The sequence below is a fragment of the Anomalospiza imberbis genome, chromosome 2 (genome assembly GCF_031753505.1).
Source record: "Anomalospiza imberbis isolate Cuckoo-Finch-1a 21T00152 chromosome 2, ASM3175350v1, whole genome shotgun sequence".
In the NCBI taxonomy this organism is placed as follows: Eukaryota; Metazoa; Chordata; class Aves; order Passeriformes; family Viduidae; genus Anomalospiza; species Anomalospiza imberbis.
The window spans coordinates 78,687,219-78,710,377 of NC_089682.1; the positions used below are offsets into that span (position 1 = coordinate 78,687,219).

The window sequence follows — 23,159 nt, forward strand, 5'->3', positions numbered from 1 at the left end:
TTGAGCAGTAGGAGTAGGAGCCTTTCCAGGGCAGGTATTCAGGGAAAGAGCAAGGAGTGTTGGTCCTTCCATCAGCACAGGGAAAGGTGTCCTTCAGTGCCTCTTGGCACACGAATGCTGGAGCACAGCCATTCTGCCTGTGGGGCTGGCTTTGTGTCAGCCCTGGCCTGGTGGAGGCAGCCCCACCTACACTGCCCTGCTCACACAGGGGCTGTGGCCCAGTATCTGGTTTGGCCTGTCTTGCAAGTCTCAGCTGGGCAAAACCTGTGCCCTTGGGATCTGGCACTCTTGCCGAGGGCCTCTGGAGTGGTGGGTATGTGAGATCTGTGATGTACACAGCTCCTTGCACTGCTCGCCTTTGCTGCCACACCAGAGCAGGAGAATGGGGCTGCCCCAGGCCTGGGAATCATCCTGCTCATGGTTATTACCATGCTTTGTCAATGCATTGGTGCTTCAGCCTGACCCCACTGCCTTTTGGAACTTGGAAATGTCTGCAGCAGATTGACATGGGAGCTGTCGGGCTCTCTTCTGCAAAGGAGCTGAAATGTGCAGTGGAACTGGGTCCATCTGCTGAGGTGCTTTATGCACCTGCCTGGAGCAGTGTACCAGGCTGGGCTGAATTACACACTGCCCTTCACAGGTGTCTGCTGAGCTTATATTCCAACAAGAGCTTATATTCTTCAACAAGAAGATCCCAGAAAACTTCAATCATGGTGCCAACTAACATGGATCTCTCTCAGGTTGTCAGAGTCCAGCTCTATCCCCCTCCCAAGTGTCTGTTTGTTAGCTGTCCTTCCAAACAGTCATAAGGCAGGGCCCAAGATCTTGGATGTGAACTGAAAGCAGGAGCTAATCCTGCTGTGACACTATCTGGTGGAGCAGGTGTGACAGCAAATGACTCGAGACAATTATTCAATGCTTTTAGCATGTCCCTCACCCCTGATTATGGAATTCCTGGTGCAATTTTCTATCGTTCAGTGAAGCCAGTACAGGGAACCAGAGAAAATGGTCAACAGAAGATGTGATTTGTGGGCAAAAATGATGAAAGACTTGTCACCTCTTTAATTTGCATATGTATCATGGTGTGGACAAGGTGTGGGTGGGTGTGTTGTTTCTGTGGTCATGCATCCCACTGTAATCTTTCACCAATTATTTCCAGACTTCAACTACTTTTTCAGGTCTGAATGGCTGTGCTGAGTTCCTGGGATTAATTTGTGTTAGATGGCCCTGTGGCTACAATGCTCCATTCTCCTACTACCTTCTATTCTGGGCAGATGGTGAAAGCAGTGCAGAATTGGAAGTGAGAGCTCTGTGCTGCTCCTGGTGTTTGCTTCACTCCATGTGAGCTTCAGAGAGAACTATGTGCTGTGAAATCAATAGGTGCTCCCTCTGAAAGCATCTTGTGGATGGAACTAGTGAGTTTCCCATTGGAGCTCTGGCTAAGAATGACTCCTTCATGTGCCAGACTTGGACCACACAGTTTCCCCTTGCTGAGGAAAAATAATACCTCTCACCTTTAATATGAAGATTTCAGGACAGCTTAATATAAAACTCTAATGAATTATACTAATACTCCCACTATAAAAAGAGTGATATTATCCACTCCTTCTTTCATACAGATTCAAACCTTGAGATTCAATGACTTTCCTGTCTCACTTTGAGAGCTGGGTACAGAACCTGTGAGACAAAAGTGCCAATCCAGTCTTTTAACTGGAAGATTTTGCTATAACCAGTTAACCTTGCATTTGTCAATCTGCCACGCACTTCTGTTCCTTGACATCTTGCCCCTTATGCAGGGAGTAAAAAACCCATCCAGTTTTATGGTGAAAGTATCATCTGGGAACAGAGAGCAGCAATAGGTCTAGGACTCCTTTCTGGTCCTGTGTATCCTGAAGGCAGAGCTAGGCACAAGCAGTAGGCAGCTCATACGAGATGTCTGTTTTGCTGGGGAGGGTGAGGCTCCAGGGCAGACATGACATTGTCCTGCTGTGGGAAGAGCACAGAGAAGTCAGGCTGGGCATTGACAGGTGGAGATTGCTATCCTAAAACAGAAGCAAGCAAAGTGCTGGACCCTGCACTGCTTTGCGAGGGATAGTGAATGGGGTGCTGTGCCCTGGCTGGGAGGAACTGGCTGGAAGGATGGCATGGGCTTGTGTCCTTCACTTTTCCCTTGACCTGAGCAGCACCACTGTTGCTCTGAATGCTCCCAGCATAGTGACAGGAGCACAGTTGTGAGCCTGTGCAACTCTACAGCTTTCTGTCTGTATCAAAGCCAAGTCCTGTGCTTCCAGGAGTGCAGGTTAGCACCTCTTTCAGGCAATGTGCCTTGTTGTCCCATTCATAAGGGATAAAAACACATCCATCCCAACTCTGGAGTGCAAAAGATGCTAGTAAGGAGTAGTCCTTATACTCAAGGGAGTACCTGGTATTTATATAGGATTGCCTTTTTTCTTCCCCTATCTGGGCCTACTGGATATATTTTTACTGCCCAGAACTTCAGCCTCCTTACTGTCCATCAAAACAGAATTTGAACCTGCTTTGAAGTATCCACTAGCTTGCTTCAGCCTTGAGCCAGCATTTCAGAGGCAATGTGGATGGACTGTTTAATGTGTCAGTATAGACCCAGCTGTTTTGTCCTGCCTGCAAGAACTTTGGATCTGCAAGACTCCTGTCAAGAATATTGTATTGTGGAGAAGACAATTTTCTCTCTCAGAATGAGAAGGACTTGGCTGCTTTTACTCCAGGAAAGGTAACTATGGCTGAAGGTATATACTTTACCATGTCTGACCTAGAAAATGCCAAAATGGTTGTTTATAGCCGTAGTGCTTTATAAACCTTGCTGTATAAGACACAGAAATATATTATTGGTCTTCTGTTGTCTCATCCTGAAAAATGTTCACCTGTCATGTTTTAGATGGGGGCCCATTGTAGACAGGGGAAGATGGAGAGGGTAAATAAGGACAAAAGAATAAATTCTAATTAGTACAAGCTTTAGCCATGGTTTGTGACCTAAGTATCTTCAAGGTGATGTGAGTTGCAGCTCTATTCCTTCCATGGCACGACACTTTTATCCTGGGGAAAGAATTTTAGAAAACTCATAGAAAACTACCTTTGTAGCTTTTCTCTTTCACAAATACAAAATTAGTTACATAGGGACACAGGGGTGATGGAAAAGACCTCTTTAAGTGTTTCCCTAAATAGGAGGAAAATATGCAGTGCTTCAAACCACAGGTTGCATCCATAGGCTCAGTACATCCCTGTACAACATTCCTGAGACTTACCTGCTATTGAGAGGCAGTGGTGCTACACAGAACTTGCCAACAATGAATGGCTCATCCTTGCTCCAAAAAAGATTCTTGGGGATATACTTCAGGGTCACACTGTTTATCTGGCAGAGGGGAACTCGGTGGGCCAGCAGCCGTTTGCCTGTCTCCTGGTCCTTAGGTCTGCAAGACAGGATGAGAGATGTGAGGGATGTGTTCAGTCAACATGCAGACACAGTCCACGTCCAGATCCATGAAAACACTGGAGGAATCTGCAGTATTATTGGGAAGCCCTCACATAATAAAACTGAGTGAGAAGACTCGTCTGTCAAAACAAGGCATTGCATGAGCATCTCGCAGGCTGTCCCTCCATGTTTTATCTCTGTATTCAGGAAATTGCTGTATAAATATCCTTCCTGCCATCACCAACTCTTCTTACTGTTGCATATTGATTGAAACACTGCTCAGCTTGCCACAGAGAGGTAAGTAGTAGATAAGTCAACATCTATGAAATGGTGAATGGCATGGATGGGGATCAGTGGGAATCAGTACACAAACTGGGGTCCTCAAAGAAAGCTAAGAGGTGTCAGGCTCAAAAAGAATGCCCACTGCACAGAGTACCTCTCCTTTCAAGCTGTTAAAATCCTTGCTTTGGGATGTTGTGAATGCCAGGAAGTTTATATGACTGTACCAGTCAAGGGAGGGGGACTGGACAGGTTTGTGGAATACAAAAGCTAGTAAATATTAAGATCTCATCTTTGGCTCTGAAAGTCCCTCAGATGTAACTAGACAAAGGGAAACTCTTTGGGGAAGTATTGCCACATGCTTATGTAGAGATTTTTTTATACTCTTCTCTAGCTACTTGCTTTTGATCATGCTGAAGGTGAAATGTTTGGATAGAGGGACCTTTGTTCGTCCTATGCTCTTACCCAGGCAATGTGAACTGAGAAAGGACAGAGGTTTGGTAATGAGCCAATGACCAGAGCCCAATGAGTCGTGTGCCACAGATATGTGCTGCCCAGGTATTTTAAGTCCCTTCTATGGAGTCCATCCAGGGGGCCTTGCACTTGATCTACTTGGCACCTCCTAGACCATGGAGATCATTGATTTCCTTGTGCTCATGAAGAATGACGGGTGCAGCTGGCTTGGCACGGTCCCAGAACCACCTGGGTGACTGTCTGATCAGCAATGTGATGGCAGGGAAAGGGGAGAGGTGACAAAAGGGTCAGGAAGAGCCTACAATTCTGCTAACCAAAGTAACTCTCAGGCACTGGCTGACAGCAGCACTCACAGCAGCCAACCCACACCAGCACACCCAGTCCCTCCCTTAGACTGCAGCAGTAGTTTCTGGGGTTTGTGTGTCTGTGTCTGGCTTGAAGCTGCTAAAAATAAGAAGCATGGCAAAATTGTTGTTATAAAAGCGAATAATGGATAGCAAATGGAGGCCATTTCTCTATGGCATACTGTCCATGGACAGAGGAACGCAGTACAGGTAACCATGTTGAAAGAGCCACTCCTGGGACTGACACTTGGTCCAATCCTGCACAATGTTTGGATGGATATATGAGACTTGGTTGGCTTCAGAGGTATGTTTTCTTGGATATGGGGGATGATGTCATGTGATGTGTAAGCACACAGCAGTGCAGCTGGGAAGTCCTGTGTAACAAACTCCTCACTCATCAGGCCCATGTCAGCTGCTGAACCTTGGGGACATATCTCTTGGGGCATTCTGAGCAACATCTGGGTAGGAGTAAGACTGGAATGGATACTTGGGAAAGGAGACAAGAAGGGCAGTTTGAGGCAAGACACGACCCATGTAAGTCCTTTGCTGAAGGTCTGAGACTAGATGAACACTCCCAAGTAAGTCCCTCTGCACTTCTGGGAAACTGCAGGATGATATACATGACAGATCATCTGAGGTAAGTCACTGATCGATCAGTGTCTCAACTGTGATGTGAGGATCTATGTTTAGATGCCCATTTGATACTCTGAACTTGACTGCACTGGAAGGCTGAGCTTTGCCTACAGCAGGGAAATTTGCCCTTTGCTACTAGTGGGAAATAAAAGGGATATCTTCAATTTTTTACTCTCAAATCTGTAGGTTTATTGCTGTAAGCAAATTTTTCAGTTTAGCCTTGTGCTTCTAAGAAAGGCATTAAAGAGAAACACAGCTGCTGCTCCCCCCAAAAGGGCATCTCTGGATAGGTTACCCTGCTCTAACTCCACTGTCTCATTAAAACCAGAGGGTACAGCAAAGCCTTGGGATTGCCTGCCTGGCTCACTTCCTTTCCCTCCAGCGCTCACATGCCTCCTGCTGGACTCCCACCAAACCTAGTGTCCGACAGCTGCCAATGGAAGCGCTGCATGGCTCCTGCTCTGACCTGGGCATTACTATTTCTTCCCTCCTGCATCTGTGGAAAAGGCACATTTCAGCTTCCAAACCAGGAGGAGTTGAACAGCCTGAACTCCACCAGGCTGGGGTACAAACCCAAATTATGGTACCTGGCTGGAAATCTGTGACCAAGCATCTGCGTCACTCTAGAAAGTACCCTAGAGTGTGGCTTCCCCTTCTCCATTTCTCCCCACTACCTCCTGGTGCCCATGACTGAATCAGCAACACAATGAGGTCCAGGTCACAATATTTTGGCTTAGCAGTAAGGACTGTATGGGAGCCAGCACTGGAACCCCTGTGATCCCAGGAGAGCTGGCTAGGACTCTTTAGCAGGCTGCTTTTCTGCTTCCTGAAGCAGCCAGCAGCATGTGTTAGCTGCATTGTGGTTCCCAGTCCAGAGCAATGGGCAAGGAGTAGGAAGAAGTGAGGAAGACTCTGGGGAACTTGTTGTGGTGGGGAGATCCCCTGGTGGCAAGAGCTGTGGAAGCTGTGGAGTCTAATCTTTTAATTCAGACACAGTCTGGTGGAGGTGGTGCTTTCAAAAGGCATCTTTCTGTCTACACAGTGGATCTTGGTCCCCTGCCCCTTGCTTTTGCCTGCAATGGGAGTGAGAGCATTGCTGCATTTCTGCAGAGGCAGCAAGTACTAACACATTTCTGACTGTGCTGAGGTGCACTTGTCTGCTCTTTGCAATTGCTGCCCTCTTGGGCATCAAGAGAAATGTCTTAAGCCACCAAGTCCATCCCTCTGGAGTCTCTGGTGGTCTGGGGTCTTGCTGTAAGCCACCCCTGTCTGCCAGAGCAGCACTAATAACTATCTGACAGTGATTGCAGTTTGAAGTGAAGCCAGGTCAGGGTATGGTGTGTAAAAGGAACTGGCGTAGCCACACAAAAATATGCAAATCTGGGGCTCCCAGGGTGTTCCTGCTGCTTTGTGCACTTGGGAAAGGCGTGGACCCAGTCAGGGTTACTGAGTACTGGTAGCACATGCCTGATTCTTGAAGGTATTTAAGGAAAATGTGGAGGGACTCAAGAAACAGGATTGTGGTTCATCACTCAGGGAAGTACACTGTTGCTGTGCTTTTCCTAGGATAAACATCCTTACTCATGAAGCTGGGAAAAATAGGCCAGAAGCATGCACTGTCACTCACATGGTGATCTTTGCTGTATCCTTGGTGCTGTTGCTGCTGAAACTGATCTCAATGCTGGTGACTCTGTTTCTTTTCTTCTGCAACTGGAACTCAACCAGGCTGTGGTATACTGAGCAAGAAGCAAAGAATGTGAGTGTGAGGACATGTACTATCTGTAGGACCTGCCCATGACAAAAGAGGGGCTCTAGCACTCATTCCCTGGCCCCACCAGCAGGAAAGATTAAACAGACATAAGAAAGAATCAAGTCTCTGTGCTATGTGAAGCACAGGGGGCATGTCTGTATAGCCCAGTGTGAACAGACAGGCATTTTCATTCACTTTTACTTCAGCCCTGAAAACACATGTGGCTGTGTTAGTTCAGGGCTGTGCCCACACTAAAAAATCTGTTGGAAAGGGCTTTATGGAGGAGATGTGCAGGGTTATTGCTCTTCAGTGGTGTGTTTCAGACCCATGGCCCACAGCAGCTGACTCTGATGGGGTAGTGTGCTGTAACTACCTGGGCTCCTCAGAGGATCTGCTTCTGAGGATTGGCCAACACCCCTCTGGCTCCTTTTTCTTTCATGCTACTTACCACAGAATGGGGCCGAAGGACTGGTCATGAAAAAAACTTTCACTTCCTGGGGCAGCCTGCTCATGTTGACACCTGCCTGCTCCAGCAGGCCTGCAGGGGGAAATAAAGTCAGTGCAGGGAAAGCCATGAATGACAGAACAGAAATATCAATAAGAAATATAACAGAACTATAATATATATCAGTCACCTCCTTTTCACCCTGCCTGACTCCCCTGTCTTGGAGAACAGGTCCCTTTCTTATACCAATGCAAATCAGAACAAGTACAATTTTGTGGTGTCTGATGGGTTAACATTCCCTCAGAAAACATCCCTCAGATGATTCCCAGGAAATCATCTCCAGAGAACCTCTTGGTGGTTTTCTTTTCATTCCTCTGCTAACAAACTGTGCTGTCAGATCCACCTGTGCAAAATGAGCAAGACTAAAGACTACCAAGTCAGGAAACTTAGTGCAGATGTAAAAGACAGTGCAAACAGAAGGGAAATTGAATTCCTTGGTCAAATAAGGGAACCACCATAACTCATGGCCTGCATCATTGAATAGCTGGCAGAATGGTTTGGTGAGATGGAGGAGAGTGGCTGATCTGAGAGAACCTATACCAAAAAAAGGCCTCTCTTTATGTTCCTCTGGTACCTTACTGCAAATAGCAGCAGAGGACGCTTCCTTTCCTCATGCCACAGCCCAGTTTCAGAAGCCTAAAAGAGGCACCTATTACTTTCTCCCAGTCTAAAGAGTTCATCTTTGGAGTGACCGTGGCAGAAATTTATGAAAAGGAATTGACTCAGCAACACTGAGTAGTGTAGAAAACTGGGACTTCAGGTTTGAACTAAAATTTCCAGCTGCTCCTCTAAACAAGACAGTTTTTTTGAGCTGATTGCCTACTCATTCTGGCAGGTGATTCTGGAAACTCTTTTTCAACACATATCTAGGCCCTAGGAAATGTTTAAAGATCAAAAATGTTCAAGATTTTGCTGTTCTACCCTGGGCAATATATGAGTTTTTATAGTGCATCTATGGAAGCCTGAAAACAAAACAACTTGTGACTCTTCCCAAACAGATCCAAAGCAAATCCTGCTCAGGGAAATCTGGACTACATCCTGTGCTCTGCACTGACACCATCAGGAATGTATTGTCATCTGCTCCGGGAAGGTCTCATGCTGGTACTGTACCTATTCTGGGACAGGAGGACAGGAAGGGTTTTGCACAGTCCAGGCAATGACCATTTAGAAAATCTTGATGACTTGCACAGGGGAACCCCACGATGGGACAGGGATGGCTCAAGGCACTGATGTAGAGATGTACGGCCCGCATGTGATCACAGATCAGGAAGTTATAGCCTGCAAGGAAAAAACCAACCAGGGAAAAGCAGCCATCAGTCTTCCTATCAGCTTCAGGCTTTTTGCTCATTCCCAAGGAACTGGGAGTGAAGGAACACTCTTACTACAGTGATCACCTTCCCATTAATAACATTTTGCAGGGCATTTATGTGGCTACAAGCCCAGATCCCACTGCAAGAAAAGTTCTGCAGGAAGTTAGAAGTGTATCTATCTCACAGACCGAGTCCCTTGGAAGAGAGGGACCACAGGGCTGTCTTGTTTCTGTCAGTGTCCCATCAATCAGGCCATCAATCAAGCTCTCTGTAAGGGAGTGCAGCAGCTTTGACTCCCACCTGCACTGAAATCCCAGCTATGGGAAATGAGGTACTGTAGGTATCTCAGGAAAACTGATCCTCAATGCAGCTGACTCATACAGAACATATTTGAATGTTAATGAGTCCACACTGTTAAATGTGGAAAGTCCTCTTCTCTAAAAGAAAAGGACAGTAATTGTACGAACTGTCTCTCTAAGTAGACACAACTTTCAGGATGAAAACAAAAAGCAGCTTTTGTTAGTGCAACCTAAGAGCCTTTCTAGCAAAGTGTCATCTCTACTGAAGCTAGAGTTTTGTGTCACAGAGAAGCATCACCAAAATCACATCTCTTGACAGCAGTGCTGCCAAGACACTTGATCTGTATGTGATTTTAATTTCACCTGCTTCTTGTACTGCTGAGAAGAGATGTGGGCTGTGAATGTTTATCTTGCTTTGCTGACTGCTCTGGCTTTAGCACGAGCTGCTTGCCAAACAGCATTTTCACAGTCTGCTAATTTGCCATGAAAGCACTCTGCTTGGCCAGAGAGTATTCTTACCTGCAGAGATGAATCGGGGGCATCCTGGTTGATCTTTGCCTCCATTGACAAAATAATCGATGTGGCCTACAGGAATCCGGATCCCGAAATCTGAAAGGAGGTGAAATCCCACTTCATTCTCAGGTTAGGCTCTTCTGTAGGCTTTACCCTACATGTTGATGACAGGTCCCAATAACTGGTTGAGCATTAGTAGTACTGGAGCCAGCCCTAATGCTGGAGACATCAAGGCCATATTTCCTGCTTCTACATGTGCAGGTTTGATGCATGGAGCAGAAAATGCTCTGGGTCCTGCCATCAAAATGACTGGAAACTGTGTCTTGACCACCAGCTCAGCAACTCTAGTTCTTGATTCTAAGTAAAGGAGAACTGACCACAGCCTTAATGTGGGATTATGAAGGATAATTGAGAGTTGTGTTGGTAGAGGTTTTTGTGGTCTCCAGGCAAAAGATGTAACTCAAAGGCACCACATTATTCTTTAGCCCATGTTCTGCCTATGTAGATCCTCAGTGCTTTAGGAAGTTACTCTGTTGTTGCACCAGCTGTTGGTTTGACTCTCTTACCTTCCAACTGGGTGGTACCTTTCTTACATCAGGCAGGAAAAAACAAAGTGAGGCTAGATCTATAAATTCCCTTCAGGCAGTAAAAGTCATGCTGAGCTAGTTCTGTATAAACTCACTCTGCTGTAGCAATCTCCTCCTGTCTGTTGTTTGAAGTGCTCTGGGGTATGAATTCATCATCAAAGCCTTTCTTAACAAGAAACTTCCTCAGAGTGAACTTCAACTCATAGTAGTCTGGCAAAAAAGGGACAATGACCTAGAGACTCTTTAGCAATAATGATGTCAGGAGGAACAGAAGGCCAGGCTGAGGAAGAGGGAAGCCAGCTTACTGTCAGCATCAGTATGAATGGCTTCTACGAAGAGGGCATCCCCAGGATCCAGGCGTTCCTCAGGGCTGGCTCTGGTGTACTTAGGGCCTGCAGGATCCAGGGCTGTAACAAAATCAAACACCTCAACAAGTACTCTTCAGCCCCTCTCCTTCTTATGTCTGGACCAGTTATTTTATCTAGAACTTTAAAAATAGTGCTAGGCAGATATAATAAATTATTCTCAGGTCTCAGCGATTAAGCTCCAGAATAGTTTCTGCCAGCGCCAACTTCCACTACAGCTTCCTTGCATTGTCCCTGCTGTTCCACAACCTTTTGGCAGTGTTTTAACTAAAGGTTTTATGCTGTAAAGCCATGACTGAGCCTTAAATAGCTCAGACAGAGTAGATGCATAGTGTTTCTTGGAGTTTTCGTGAAAGAGAATCAAACTTTTTAACGCCTTCCCAAATTGTACTGTTGTGTGTATTAGCACTATAGTCTGAGAAATGTCACTGCAGATCAGCAGTTAGGTGGTGAATTCAGCACCCTAGGCATTAACCAACTCAGGAATTACAAAAGTTTCATACTACTTAACAATTTTAAACCGAAGAGGCTTCTGAGCCTCTTCTCCAAAAATAAAACTGAGTCTTTAGCAACTGTCTACATTTTTGTCTAAAACTTGCTCCTAGAGCAACTTCTGTAGACTCAAAGGAACACAGAAAAGTATCCTTGTCAATACCAAGAAGCTGATTAAATTTTTTTTTCCTAAGGTTTATCCTGTTCTCATTTTATAGAAAAGTGGCCTCACAAGAATTTTTTTCACTCCCCAGGCAACAATAGTTTAGGAAGCACATCTGTTCCAAATGTCACTTAACCTTGGAGCTGGCTGGTTTCACAGCTTTGGACTCAGTCTCATTAATTCTCTGAAGAGAAGGCAATATCAACAATATACAAATGGGCATGTCTGCATTTGTGAGAGGTGAGGGAAGGAGGAAAAGAAGGAAAAATTTTCTTTTCTGTTCTTTCTGTAAATAAAAGCTAAAAATAAGACTGTAATGCTCTTTAATCTTGATATGCACAAAAAGCTGAGAGGTTCCCCACCCACTTCTACAGACTAAGTTGTAGTTAAAAGCTTTAAAAGATACTGAAAATTGTAATTTAGTGTGACATAAAATTCTGAGTGAGGAGGCAGAAACCTAATATGAACATACACTTCAGCAAATTGTGGCTCAGGGGTCAAATTCCTGTGTGAGGAATTTGTGAGGAGGCAGGAGATGAGATCAGGCATATCTTGGGTCTAACACAACTGTCTTCAGGCTCCTAAAGCTGAACTGGAATCTGCAATTCTCAGTGTGCCTATGAAATCACAGGATAAACAGGAATGTGGAAAAGGGATTTTATTTGAGCAGAGTTAAAAATGGAATAAATAAATCTACAGAGCTTCTATTACATGTGGACAACATAAAGGGGAAGAGTGCTTAACTCTGAAGTTAATTATTGTGGTTTCATGGAAATGTGTCTGCTTCTGCTCATCTGAAGACATCACTGATCATAAAATGCTAGTGTAGGACAGAGGCTCCTCCAATTTTCTCCTAATGTAAACTTTGATTCACAGCTTTAAGAAGGGCTCAACATGAAATTCACTTCCTGTTAAGAAATGCCTGTGTTTCATGCAGCATGGGTAGCTGTGAAAACTGAACCAACATTTCTCTGGACTGTCCAGCCAAGAGTGGAGTGAGACCCTTCCTGAGGATACCTCTGTGAGACAGACCAGCATGGGCTGAGGCAGACTGGGAGCTGAGGCCACACTGCTGGAGACTTTGTTCCTTCTTAGTGGCATTTCCCTCCCATCAAAATGAATCTCTGTCATTGGGGATTCCCAGAATTTAGTAAAACCCTTGACAATCTGATATGACATACAATGCAGCCCCACTTTGAGGAGAGGTGATGGTGGTGTGTGGACTAGAGACATTCCAAAGTTTCTTCTTACCTAAATGATTCTGTGATTTTATTCATGCTTCACACCTAAAGGCTGAACAGGTCCTGAGTGCACCAAAACCTCTAAATGACAGGATTAGCCTATAACCATTTTCTCTGCAATTCCCCCATTGGAGCCTCTTCCTCACACCCAGGAGTTTGGCTGTGTTTAAGGTCAACTCTGATTTGGTATGGTTGGGTGGCATTAGACCAGCCTACTGTGAAAACAGCCAACTTGTGGGGGAGAACAGCAAGGAGTCTCATCTGGGCCCTCCCAATGTTGGCTCAGGCTCTTGCATTTGTTCCTTGCCTGAGCTGTGTGGTAGGGATGCCATGCCCTGGCCTTTGCCTTGTTGGTCAGGCTTGGTCCTGATTTGACTTCCCAGCTTGATCTTGGGCTTGCCTTATCACTACAAACTAGACTGTGGATGACCCTGGTTCCTGTCACTGGACTACTCTGCTTGGCCAGACTCTTCTTGCCCAGACACAGTAGGACTGCATCCCTTGTCTGTGAGGCCACTGCCCACCTTACTGGCCCCTTGGCTCTCAGCTCACGTTTTCTTGCACAGCAGCTCACTCCTGCTGCTCCCCCCACAACTGCATTAAGGGCTTTAATTCTAAGAACCACATGTGCATGCTGTAATTTGGAAGCAAAACTTATGAGTGTTGTGGGATTTCACTAGTCCTGAGGGCTCATACTTTGCTAAGCAAAGAGTGTAGCAAAGGTGGAAGGACCTTTTTTGAAGAGTGTAGCAAAGGCGGAAGGACCTTTTTTACAAATACTTGTGTTCTTTTGGCAGCATGGAGGGAACTGATGTTGGAAAGGCACTGTCAGAATCTAGGAAGAAGCCCATAAGCTTGGATCTAGTGAGCCCTTATGAAATAAAAAGACTGCTCTGAATGAGTCCCCTTTCTTGCTCTTTCATTCTCTCTCTTGTAGGGCAGGTGAGGACCACAGACTCAGTGTGGTGATACCTGTTATCCGTCCCAGGCGACCGCCGTGGAAGTGCCCCACCAGGCCCCCGACATGTGCTCCGAGGCTTACCCCAATGATGTGGATAGATGTCCCTGAGACTCCCAGGGCCTGCAGAGTGACAATAACACAAATTACTGTTTCTGTAGCAGAAAGGTGAAATACCCTTTCCCAGCCCACACAGCAGCTCTATAACTCTCCTAATGTGGGATTGCTTTTGAGGTGTACAGTGGGAAACAAAATACTTAAGGAAATTATGGCTATTGCACTTTCTGTTTTTTAGGACCTTTCTTCAGGTCCACAGATGCAAATCCAGCCCTAAACAGGTTGGTCAGCACTGCAAACATTTAATGGAGTGTTTACATTTAGCTGGTTAACACAAGGGTTCATCGCCCTGATTGCAGAAGTCTTGTTCAGCTGTGCTTTGCACGAACAGAATGGGGCACATCTGGGTATTTTCACATACTGGGAAGTATATCTGAAGCCCAGAGCAAATATAATATAGCCTCAAATCTCACTCCCTCTAGCTTCCTGGACAAAATTTCTCAGCAGAAGAAGAAGACTGTCCAGTGAATATGGACCTAAGAAGACCCAAGGCAGGCTTTAGGTTTGTTCTGAACTGGAGAGGCAGCTGACAACTGGGAATTTTTTTCCAGAAAATGTCAAAACTCCAAAGGAAGAAGAAAAATGCTAGCATGCTCAAGCCTGGATTTAAAAAGGGAAAAAGGAAAAATTTGGAATAAAAAAATCCACTTGTCCAACTCGTGGATACAGCAGATTGGGAGCAGTTCCCTGGCCATGCTACCTGCACTGGAAATGCACAGTAGCTTACCAGGAGCTTGCTGATGAACTGTGAGATGGCAAGGGCCAGCTGTGTGACATTTTCCACTGCGGAGGGATAGGCTCCTGTAGATCCATAAACCCAGTCTACTGCGATCACATTCACCTGCCTGGTGTGCAGTATGGCTTGGACAAGCCCTTCAATCCAGGAAGGTTTGGTACCCAAAGCCCTGTAGAGTCACCAGAGACAAGGATGTTAGCTGTTCCCCAAGCAGGGCACGTGCCACTGTGTTGTTCACTGGTGCTGGAGCTTCACATGTCTCAGAGGAGGCTGCCAGACAGTGGCTGAAAGTTATTTTTGGTGCCAGACACCCACACCTGGAAATTTTTTTTTGCAGTGGTGTAATAATGCTTTCCAGAATGCTCTGATTCAGGAGGGAACCACATATTTTAATGAATGAGAGAACATTTGCAGAGCTCAGGCTGAGATCTCACTCTCTGTGTGGTGATTCATTTAGCCACCACAGAGCCCACCTGGAGTAAGTGAGGTGACTGGGAACACCTGGATCCTTGTCTTCTGCTGCTGCTGGCAGGAAGTCCTTGGCCAGATCACCTGGTCTTTCACTGCTACATTTTCTCATGTCTAGACAATCAAAAATAAGAATCTATACCAAAGAATCCCAGGAAAACCCGAGGAGGCTCTGTTTTGCCCAGTTCCCCTAATATGAAGAGCGTGCTGTCTCACTTGAAGGCAACAGCTGGCTTTCTGAGAAGACCCTGCAGCATCTGCTATGGTTTCATTCCAGTTTTCTATGCACTTTCTATTCAGGCCTTTGCACTTCAAAACAAGTAACATTATATGGTCCCACCTGACTGAAAAATGGCACAGAAACTTGCAGAAGGATGGCAGTTAAAAAAAACCCAGCTCCAATCCCAACACTTTCAAGAATAGAAGGATAATCTGTCTGCTTGGGGTTCCAAATGGCTCATTAACCCAGGCTATTGGGCATGAAATCCAAGAAGACGATTTAAAGGGACATGAATCTTAAAGAAATGACTTCTTAACTAAAAATGTTGAAAAAAGGAAATAAATAGAAATATGTGGGAAGAGAGAAAGAGAGAAACAGAAGAAAGAGAGAAACAGAGAGATGGAAGAAAGAAAGAAGGAAAGGAAGAAAGAAAGAAGGAAGGAAATAAAGAAATTTATACTAACTCATGCAGTGTTTAATTTACCAGTGAAAACTTAGTTTCAGTGCTCTTATTTCTCTCACCTGAAGCCATGGATGATGATTTTGGTTTCCAGGCTGCTGTTGAAGCTGCAGTTCTTGATGCCATCATCAGCTGAAATCAGCTCTCCACAGATGGGGCTTGAGGAAGTGAACAGAAGAAACTGGACCTTAAGTTTCCTGCCCCGTAGGAAATTGGCTCTCTGGAAGTCCATGCAGTGATGCTCTGAGAGTCTGTCTGTATTCCCTGCACAGGAGGGAGGGAGGGAGTGGCACATTTAGTCTGGTCCTGTGGAATGGGAAAAAACCATCCCTCATTCTAATTCATCAAGAAAATGAAGGTAGCAATTTCACTTCTATTGATAAAGATTAAAAGTATCTAGCATAAAAGAAAATGAGGCAATTCTGGAAACTTTACCTGACTGATAAAGTTGTTTCTGTCCTTTGGTGGAATTCCAGCTCTGTCTGGGAAAATCACCATGGATATCATACCAGCTTTGACTTCTGAGAGTTGTTTTACCATGAGGTGAGTGATATTTTGCTGTTTTTTTTAAGCAAATTGGCCACCTACACCAGCTACTAAGTACATTTATGAGGTGGTTGTTAGATCTTTAAAAAAATGGTTGCAAACAGGTAGTCACCGCTGAATGGGGGGTATTTAAATTCTGGTAGGCTTAGTAGAAGGTGCAAGTCTAACTGACAATTGCATCAAAAATCCAGAAGTATGAGAATGCTGATGATAAAACATGAGAATGCTGATGAAAAAATATGTCAATGATAATTTCACAGTTCATTAATTTACTTGATGAAAATGCTTTATGAGAAGGAAAAGGTTGCTGCTGGAAGGCACTTTGACCTAGACAGAAAAAAAATAAACATCCGACCTGTAGCTAGTAAACTACCTGAGCAAATTTAGGCTAGAAAGCAAGCACAAAAGTTCAGCAGTATGTGTCACTAGCAGTATCACTTTAAGAGCTGGAATCCTGCTGCAATAGCAGTACATGCACCTTCCTTTCTGGACTGGATGAAGTGAAGCAGCCTTGATAAAATAATTATTCATTTATGTATTTTTAAACTGAACAACCAGCTTCCCAGTTTCCCTCAGAAGATACTTTACACCAGCTAGACAAAACATGGCCTATGGATCAGCACAAAGGGGTGAGATTCAATATTCAGATTCCCCTAGAAGGATGTGACTATCCCTCACTGTTGTTTATTCAGTCTTCCTGTGCACTGACAAGGAAGAAAGAGATATTTTTAGAGATCAGCTTGGAAAAAATGTAGGTCATGAGCCAGTCTAAGTAGCAAAAGTGGGTCCAGTGCCAGCACAGTGAGTGTCAGAAATGGCATGAGGGGGATCATCAGTAAAGGAAAGGCAGGAGGTGCACTGCAGTGAAGCTGCAGGTGGTGTGGGACTGTAGATGTGATCACTAAGGCAGTCTCATTGACAGTACAATTCAAGAAAGAAATGGAATTGTGGCATTTGTTTATTTTTCTCTCAGCTACTGCAGATCACACTTGCTGACCTTTTGAAGCAATATGGCAAAGATGCCACTGCCAGAGGCCAAGTGGTCCCTTTTCTGCATCCTTACATTTCAGGTAAACATGGATCATTCTTGTAAATCAGGTTCATGGAATTAAATCGCTGAGGGTGATTGAATCAAAGCATAAAAGAAGAAAGGACCATTCTTGCACCACTTTTTCTCCCCAGAACCTAACAAGGTTATTGCCAGGACCTCTTGACATACAGCTTGTTTAGGGAGAATTGAATTCAGATCCTTCTCTGTAAAACCTTCAATCCCTTGCCAGGCAGTCATGTTTTTCTTACCTGTTTGTGCTGAGCTGGGCAGCAAGAGGAGAGCAAGAACCATGAGCAGTTTTCTCTTCGGATCTTCAACCATCTTCCTGTTTGTCCAATACAAGTATAAGGATTGTACAGAGGAAAACCAGCCGTGGTTAATGAACAGCTTGACTCTGTAATGATCAATCAGTCTGTGCACTTTCCGGAAAATGACCTAATTTGGATTTTGAGCAATTACCTCTAATCTTATTTAACCATTAGTCAAAATTTGAAGCAGAGGCTTCAATGACTTTTTGGTTAAAGGAGATGTTGACCTTCCTTTCCTCTCTACCTCCCTTTCCTCAAGGGAAACTTCTCACTTCAGAAATCAGCCAGTGAAACCAGTCCCAGCAAGCGATAGAGTTACAGTGCTTTATCCTTGCTACCTAGACCTTTCTGCCAAATTCTGACTAGGGATGCTGGTTTATCACAAGGCTTCACAGTAAGTCCATGCCAGGAAGATTCATATTAGCCTTGCATCGTATTTTCCTACTGCATTGCTGTCTTTCCTGTATTTCTGCTTTTGGTCAGACACCTGTAACAGTCTAAATAAGGCAAAACAGTGGATTACACCTGAAAAGTCAGGGGAAAGGCAGGCTAAAATGTAACTGGTGGTCATATCACCATAACATGCCCAGACTACATTTCTTAGGGTGAGGCCACCCTTCAGTAATGCACCAGCATCATAAGCATGCAAATACTTAACAAAGACCTTTGAATAAAAAACTTTACCACTTTGATGTATACCAATGGAGAAGCATAAGTGCACACCCAGATGTGTAACATGACACTGATGATGTGGAGGTATCATATTCCTGGCTGAGATGGACTTTCAGGTAAGGACACACCTGTATCCTCTCTGTTGGTCCATCATGCTGGACAAGGCAGCTTTGCCCTTGGCTGTGCTAAATGGCAGGAAGGGTAACGAGCAAAGTAAAGTTCCCTGTCCAGGTACTAATCTACAGTGCCTTAGCTGAACAACCAAATTAAGAAATTTCTTCAGTCTGATCAGAAAGATGACCAAAGATATTTCAAAAAGCATCAGATACTACTTTTCCTTAGAACTATTGGTGATAGCAGAAATTTCCTTACCCCAGTTTGTTCCAGCTGAAGGCTTTGGGACTGCAGAAGTTATTTTTATTGCCAAATCTTCTGAGATAAATTTCTCCAGTTTTCACTGAAAGTCAGGCAGCCTTATCTGCCTGGCCTATTGAAGGAGGACTATTGAACCCCACCCCAACTGCATCCTCTCAGATATACATACTGAGATACCTTCTGGCCCTGAAGTACTTGCCTCCAGGATCAAGCTGGCTTATTGTCAGAGAAGCAGGTCCTCAGTGTCTCACAAATACATGCCTGAGTCTGTCAACCCAATCAGCTTTCCAAGATTGAAAACTGCAGTGCCAATAACCATCTCCTGGCTTCCAGCCCATGCTTCATCTTTCCATCCCGAGCATCAGATTCATCTTATTTTATCTTACAATTCTCAGATTGCAAGATAAAGCCTATGCATTCCAGCAGGCCCATTCCTTCTTTGCCAAGTCCTATGGAAATTTTGAAATGCCATGTAATATAAAGCAGGCACCAGTATTATAGACTTAGAGTTAATCAAGACTTTGGCCAAGATTTGCAGATTTGGTTTTATTTTGTGTATTTGCAGAGCTGTTCAACAACATCCTGGTGTTTAACAATTTCACAAATGCACAAAATTAGTGTTTTTTAATAAAGAAATGTATTTTAAATTGTCTACTAAATCTGAATTCTCAGATTTATTAATTCCTGGATTTTTTTATTGTAGCAGCACACAGTGGCAATTCCTTATGCAAACAGCAAAAGCCACTAAAGTTACTCTGTGCTTAAAATGCTCTTACTAAGTAAAGCTATTTTGATATAAAGGGTTTTCTTTTTATTGCTTGTGAACTTAATTACAGAGTAATTACAGTTATATTAATTCAGTAACTTAATGCCACTTATTTTGCTTCCCAGTGGGAGTGATTATAATGACAAAGGGAGCACTGTTGCAAAGACTTCCAAACCACTTTAGATTTCTTTTAACAGTCCCTTACAGCACACAGTCATGAAGCACAATGTGATTTGCTTGAGAATGTCAGGGATAGTGAAAGCAAACAAGCTTGATTTAGTGCACAAATTCTTTTAATTAAAAGGAAATTTAAAAAATGTGCTGTCTGCACATTCAAGCCAATGCTGAAAGTGTCCAACTCAGCTGAAAGTGTTGAGTCTCCTCTCACAAAGCAACAGAGGCATATAAGCACTGCCAATAGCCAATGGTCAAGTGGAAATCTGATCGCAGGAAAATTCACTTAGCCTGTAAAACTAATTTTTGATACTGGAAACAATGCAGTTGGGGTAGCAGCACCAGACCTTGGGGGAAACCAAGTGTGAGCTAAGCAAATGATGACTATTTAAAACCTCTCCCTGTGGAGAGAGGTTTGCACTCGAAGAAGGGCATGAAATAGACCCAGAGCTTAGCTCACTGTTCATTAAGTTCTGGATCCCCCTTACTGCTGGAATACTTGGTCTCAGAGCTCCTCTATTTTCTGTCATTTTCCTGTGAAGTAGAAACCATGGCTCTGTGTTAAGCATGCAGACTCCTGTGTATTGTTTCCAGGATTGACAGAGGAATGAGGATTAGTTCTCATCTCAACAAAAAGCAATTTGGTTTGACCCCAACTTCCTGAGAAAACTCAAACCACGACAACCTCCCTGTTTGCAGAAGTGTGTCCTAACAGGAAGTAAACATCAAAGATTATCTTGGCAACTGAGGAAGGGAAAACAGGGGCAAGTCTGCTTGGGTACTCTGTCAGGACAGGAGGAAAACCAGCCATCTGAGCCTTTTTTGAGTACTTTCTGGATCTTCCACCTGGTATGCCTGTATAAGTATGCATAAGGAAGAATGTATCTCTACCATGTACTGCCAAGTAGAAGAGCCTAGGTGAGGGCACCAGCCTCCAGTTCAAGTTTCTCTCTCAGTTTCTCTGCCCTGTGAAGCCACAATCATCTTGTACAACATGGAGCAGCTCAGTAGGAAGAACACAGGCCTGCCTTAAGTGCATGTGGGTGACCTCCTGTGGTTCCTTCCATCCTAAAATAACCTGTTTCAAAGTGAAACTGTCTGCTTCAGATTTTCCTCTCCTAACCTCAAAGACTTCATGACCTACAGGAAAGCTGTAGTGTGCAAGCATCTCCCAGCAACAAGATTCAATCCAAAGCCTCTGACATCTTGGGAGGATACTTTACCTGACAAGAGGATGAGTCAGCAGCAGAGAACATGTGCTCCTGCCATGAGAGTGCTGCAGGAAGATGGCCATGTTACATTTCTGGTGTAAACACTGACTTGGAGCCTTTACAGGGTAGGGAGCTCCCTTTGGCACTTGTCAGAGATTACAAACAGAGGGGACAAGGTTACCGAGGGACAGAAAGGCTCCATGTGGGTTTCTGTCACTGAGCAGAAGGAATTTATGGGATGGGCCTGTCTCCATTTGTAAGTGAGTTACATTTCATGGCATTCCAACAGAGCTAGGGAGAAAGGATCAGTATTATTCTGTTTTTGTAAGAACTGAATGAGACAGCATTGCTCAGCTCAAGATGCAGTGTCATTCCAGCCCATGCTGCAGCCTTCAGTGATGAGTCAAAGGAGCTTACAGTAGCTCCTAGAAGGAGGGGGAAAATCCCTCAGAGTTGGAATAACTGCAGTGTTTACTCTGGTAGGCCCTCTGCTTAGAGATATCCATGGCTGCCAATTATTTTTCTGATTGTGTTAAGTGCAAAGCTGAGGTCTCTCAAAGGGACAGCGAATAGCCCGACACAGCTGCTCGTCAGTGAGTGTGGGGGCCAAGTGTACTGGGAGAAACCTGACTGAGAGATAAACCTGTGGCGAGAGCCTCCCTCACAGCACTGTGTTGTGCTGGTGCTCTCCAGGACAGACAGACAAGCTGCTGCGAGCTGAGCATGCTTTGGGGCTGCAAGGTCTGCACCTGGACTCCTCTCAGCTGGAGTAATGCACTGGGGAGTGGGATGCAGGCAGAGAAGGTTTGAAACATCCACTCACAGCAACTCAATGCCATGAGAAGAAAGCTGACTCACGGCTGCCACTGGAATATTTGTCAGAGCAGCAATTTTTCAATAGCTGTTGAGTACTTATGTTTTGCAAACTGTTGTGGAAACACTTTCTTCCTCAAAAACACTCAGTAGTGTCAAGAGATCAGGCATTCATGAAAGAGAATCTGAGTGGATTCGAGTTTTGTGAATGGGCTGCTTAGCAGCTGATGCCAAAGAAAACCCCTCGAAGTCAGAGTTGGTTTCTGTTATAAACGCCCATCACTTGGTTTTTAAAATTTTAAAAGTTTAATAATAATAAAATGGTTATAAAAATAGTAATACAATTAGAGTAATGAAAATTTAGAGTTAGGACAATTACAAGAAAATAAAAAGCAAAGAATTACGGACGTCCGGATGCTCTCGGGCACTTAAGCCCGATAAGCATGCCTTGTGAACAAAGGAATAATCTTTAAGAGCAGTAGCCTGTTGCATATTCATACATCTCATACATGATGCATAAATTTCTTGCAAATTAAGAACTTTTCTGGTTTTTGTCAACTTCTTCCCCTTAATCCTGGTGGTTCCATAAAGATGGAGAGAAGGTGGAAGAATGTTTGTCTTTTCCGATAAGGAGGCAGTAATTCTTTATGGGCCCCCATCATTGTCATCTCTGTGTGAAGAGTTTCTTCATTATCTCACCTCTTGCTTGAGCTAGTAAAAAAACCCCCACATACATAGGCTCTATTTTAACTACAAAACTACATATACCATACTATTAAAATGTTAATACAGCACTTCTAATCAATATAACATAATACATATAGTATTCAATTTAATATTTGCGAAAAGCCAATCATAAAATATGCATTTTTCACAGTTTCTGTTCTATTTCTTTTCTTTCACTCCCCTTCCCCAGAGATCAGCCTCAACTTGGGTGGAACAGGAGAGCATGGCCAGGCTTAGCCTTGAGCCTGCCCCTCAAAAGGAGATATTACCAGGTGTCCCTCGAAGAGAACAGTGGAGATTTTTGGGAGCTAAGTGTCAAACACCAGGAGGCTCCAGGGAGCATTAGGGGCTGGAGCTGTCCCTGCCCGTGGCAGAGGGGTTGGAGCTGACCCAAACTATTCTGGGATCATTTTCTGAGGTGGCGAGTTGCATGTCACCTGCTGAAACTCGTTCTTCGCCTAATCTGCGTGGCTCACACTCCCCACTAAATTGATTTACCTCCAGGCTTTCAGTTATCAGAGCTGAACCTCCCTGATGGAAGAGCAACGCGACAACTTCCGTCGCCAGAAGTTGCGCCCCACAAACCACAAACCCCCTTCGCTGGCACTTCAAGGCCATGTATGGCATCCGACACCGCACAGGAGGCTGGAACCCCTCTTCCTCACCGTCCCGGAGTTCCCAGACGAAGCGCCCTCGGCCGCCTCCCAGCGGAAGCTGCCGCCGGCAGTGGGGCGGGACGGGGCGCGGCTGCTCGTCGCGTTTTGCTGTGTGCCTGAGCCGTGATGATGTGGGCGCCCGTGTGGCTGCTGCCTTCGCTCCTGTGCCTTTGGCCCCTCCTGGGTAAGCTGTGAGAGGGCGGTGGGGACCCTTCCCGACTCCTTCGCTTTTCTTCCTCCCTCTCTCCCTCCCTCCGTGCCGCCCGGGACAGCGGGAGCGGGGCACCCTCGGCCGCCGCTCCCCGGGCGTTCGGACGGCCTTGTTCCGGGGGCGGCAGGGATTCGGGAGGGCCGGGGGGTCCCGAGGTGCCCGGGGAGCTGCCCCAGCCGCCGCCAGCCCCTGACGAGCCCTGCGACAGTGGCTCCCTGGCGGGACGGGCGTTCCCGGGCGCTCGCTCGCTGCCCTGCCCGGGGCGGCGGGCACAGCCGGGCCCCTGCT

The 23,159-nt window shown here is 45.1% G+C and overlaps 1 protein-coding gene across 3 annotated transcripts; it reads right to left on the bottom strand.

The window, feature by feature from the left end:
- Positions 1 to 933: 933 nt before the first annotated feature.
- On the bottom strand, positions 934 to 17,771 carry PLA1A (phospholipase A1 member A). Of its 3 annotated transcripts, none has more exons than XM_068181945.1 (11): positions 17,208 to 17,771; positions 15,425 to 15,626; positions 14,206 to 14,383; positions 13,376 to 13,484; positions 10,448 to 10,549; positions 9,562 to 9,651; positions 8,544 to 8,711; positions 7,377 to 7,466; positions 6,806 to 6,914; positions 3,282 to 3,446; positions 934 to 1,983 (listed from the first exon to the last, which is right to left on the bottom strand). In XM_068181945.1, the coding sequence occupies exons 1-11, from the start codon at positions 17,278 to 17,280 to the stop codon at positions 1,902 to 1,904; spliced, it is 1,368 nt and encodes a 455-aa protein (XP_068038046.1). In that variant the 5' UTR covers positions 17,281 to 17,771; the 3' UTR covers positions 934 to 1,901. The 3 variants fall into 3 exon arrangements, with proteins under 3 accessions (XP_068038046.1, XP_068038047.1, XP_068038045.1); XM_068181944.1 differs by having other exon boundaries at positions 936 to 1,986; positions 17,208 to 17,749; XM_068181946.1 differs by lacking the exon at positions 9,562 to 9,651 and having other exon boundaries at positions 934 to 1,986; positions 17,208 to 17,770.
- Positions 17,772 to 23,159: the final 5,388 nt, after the last annotated feature.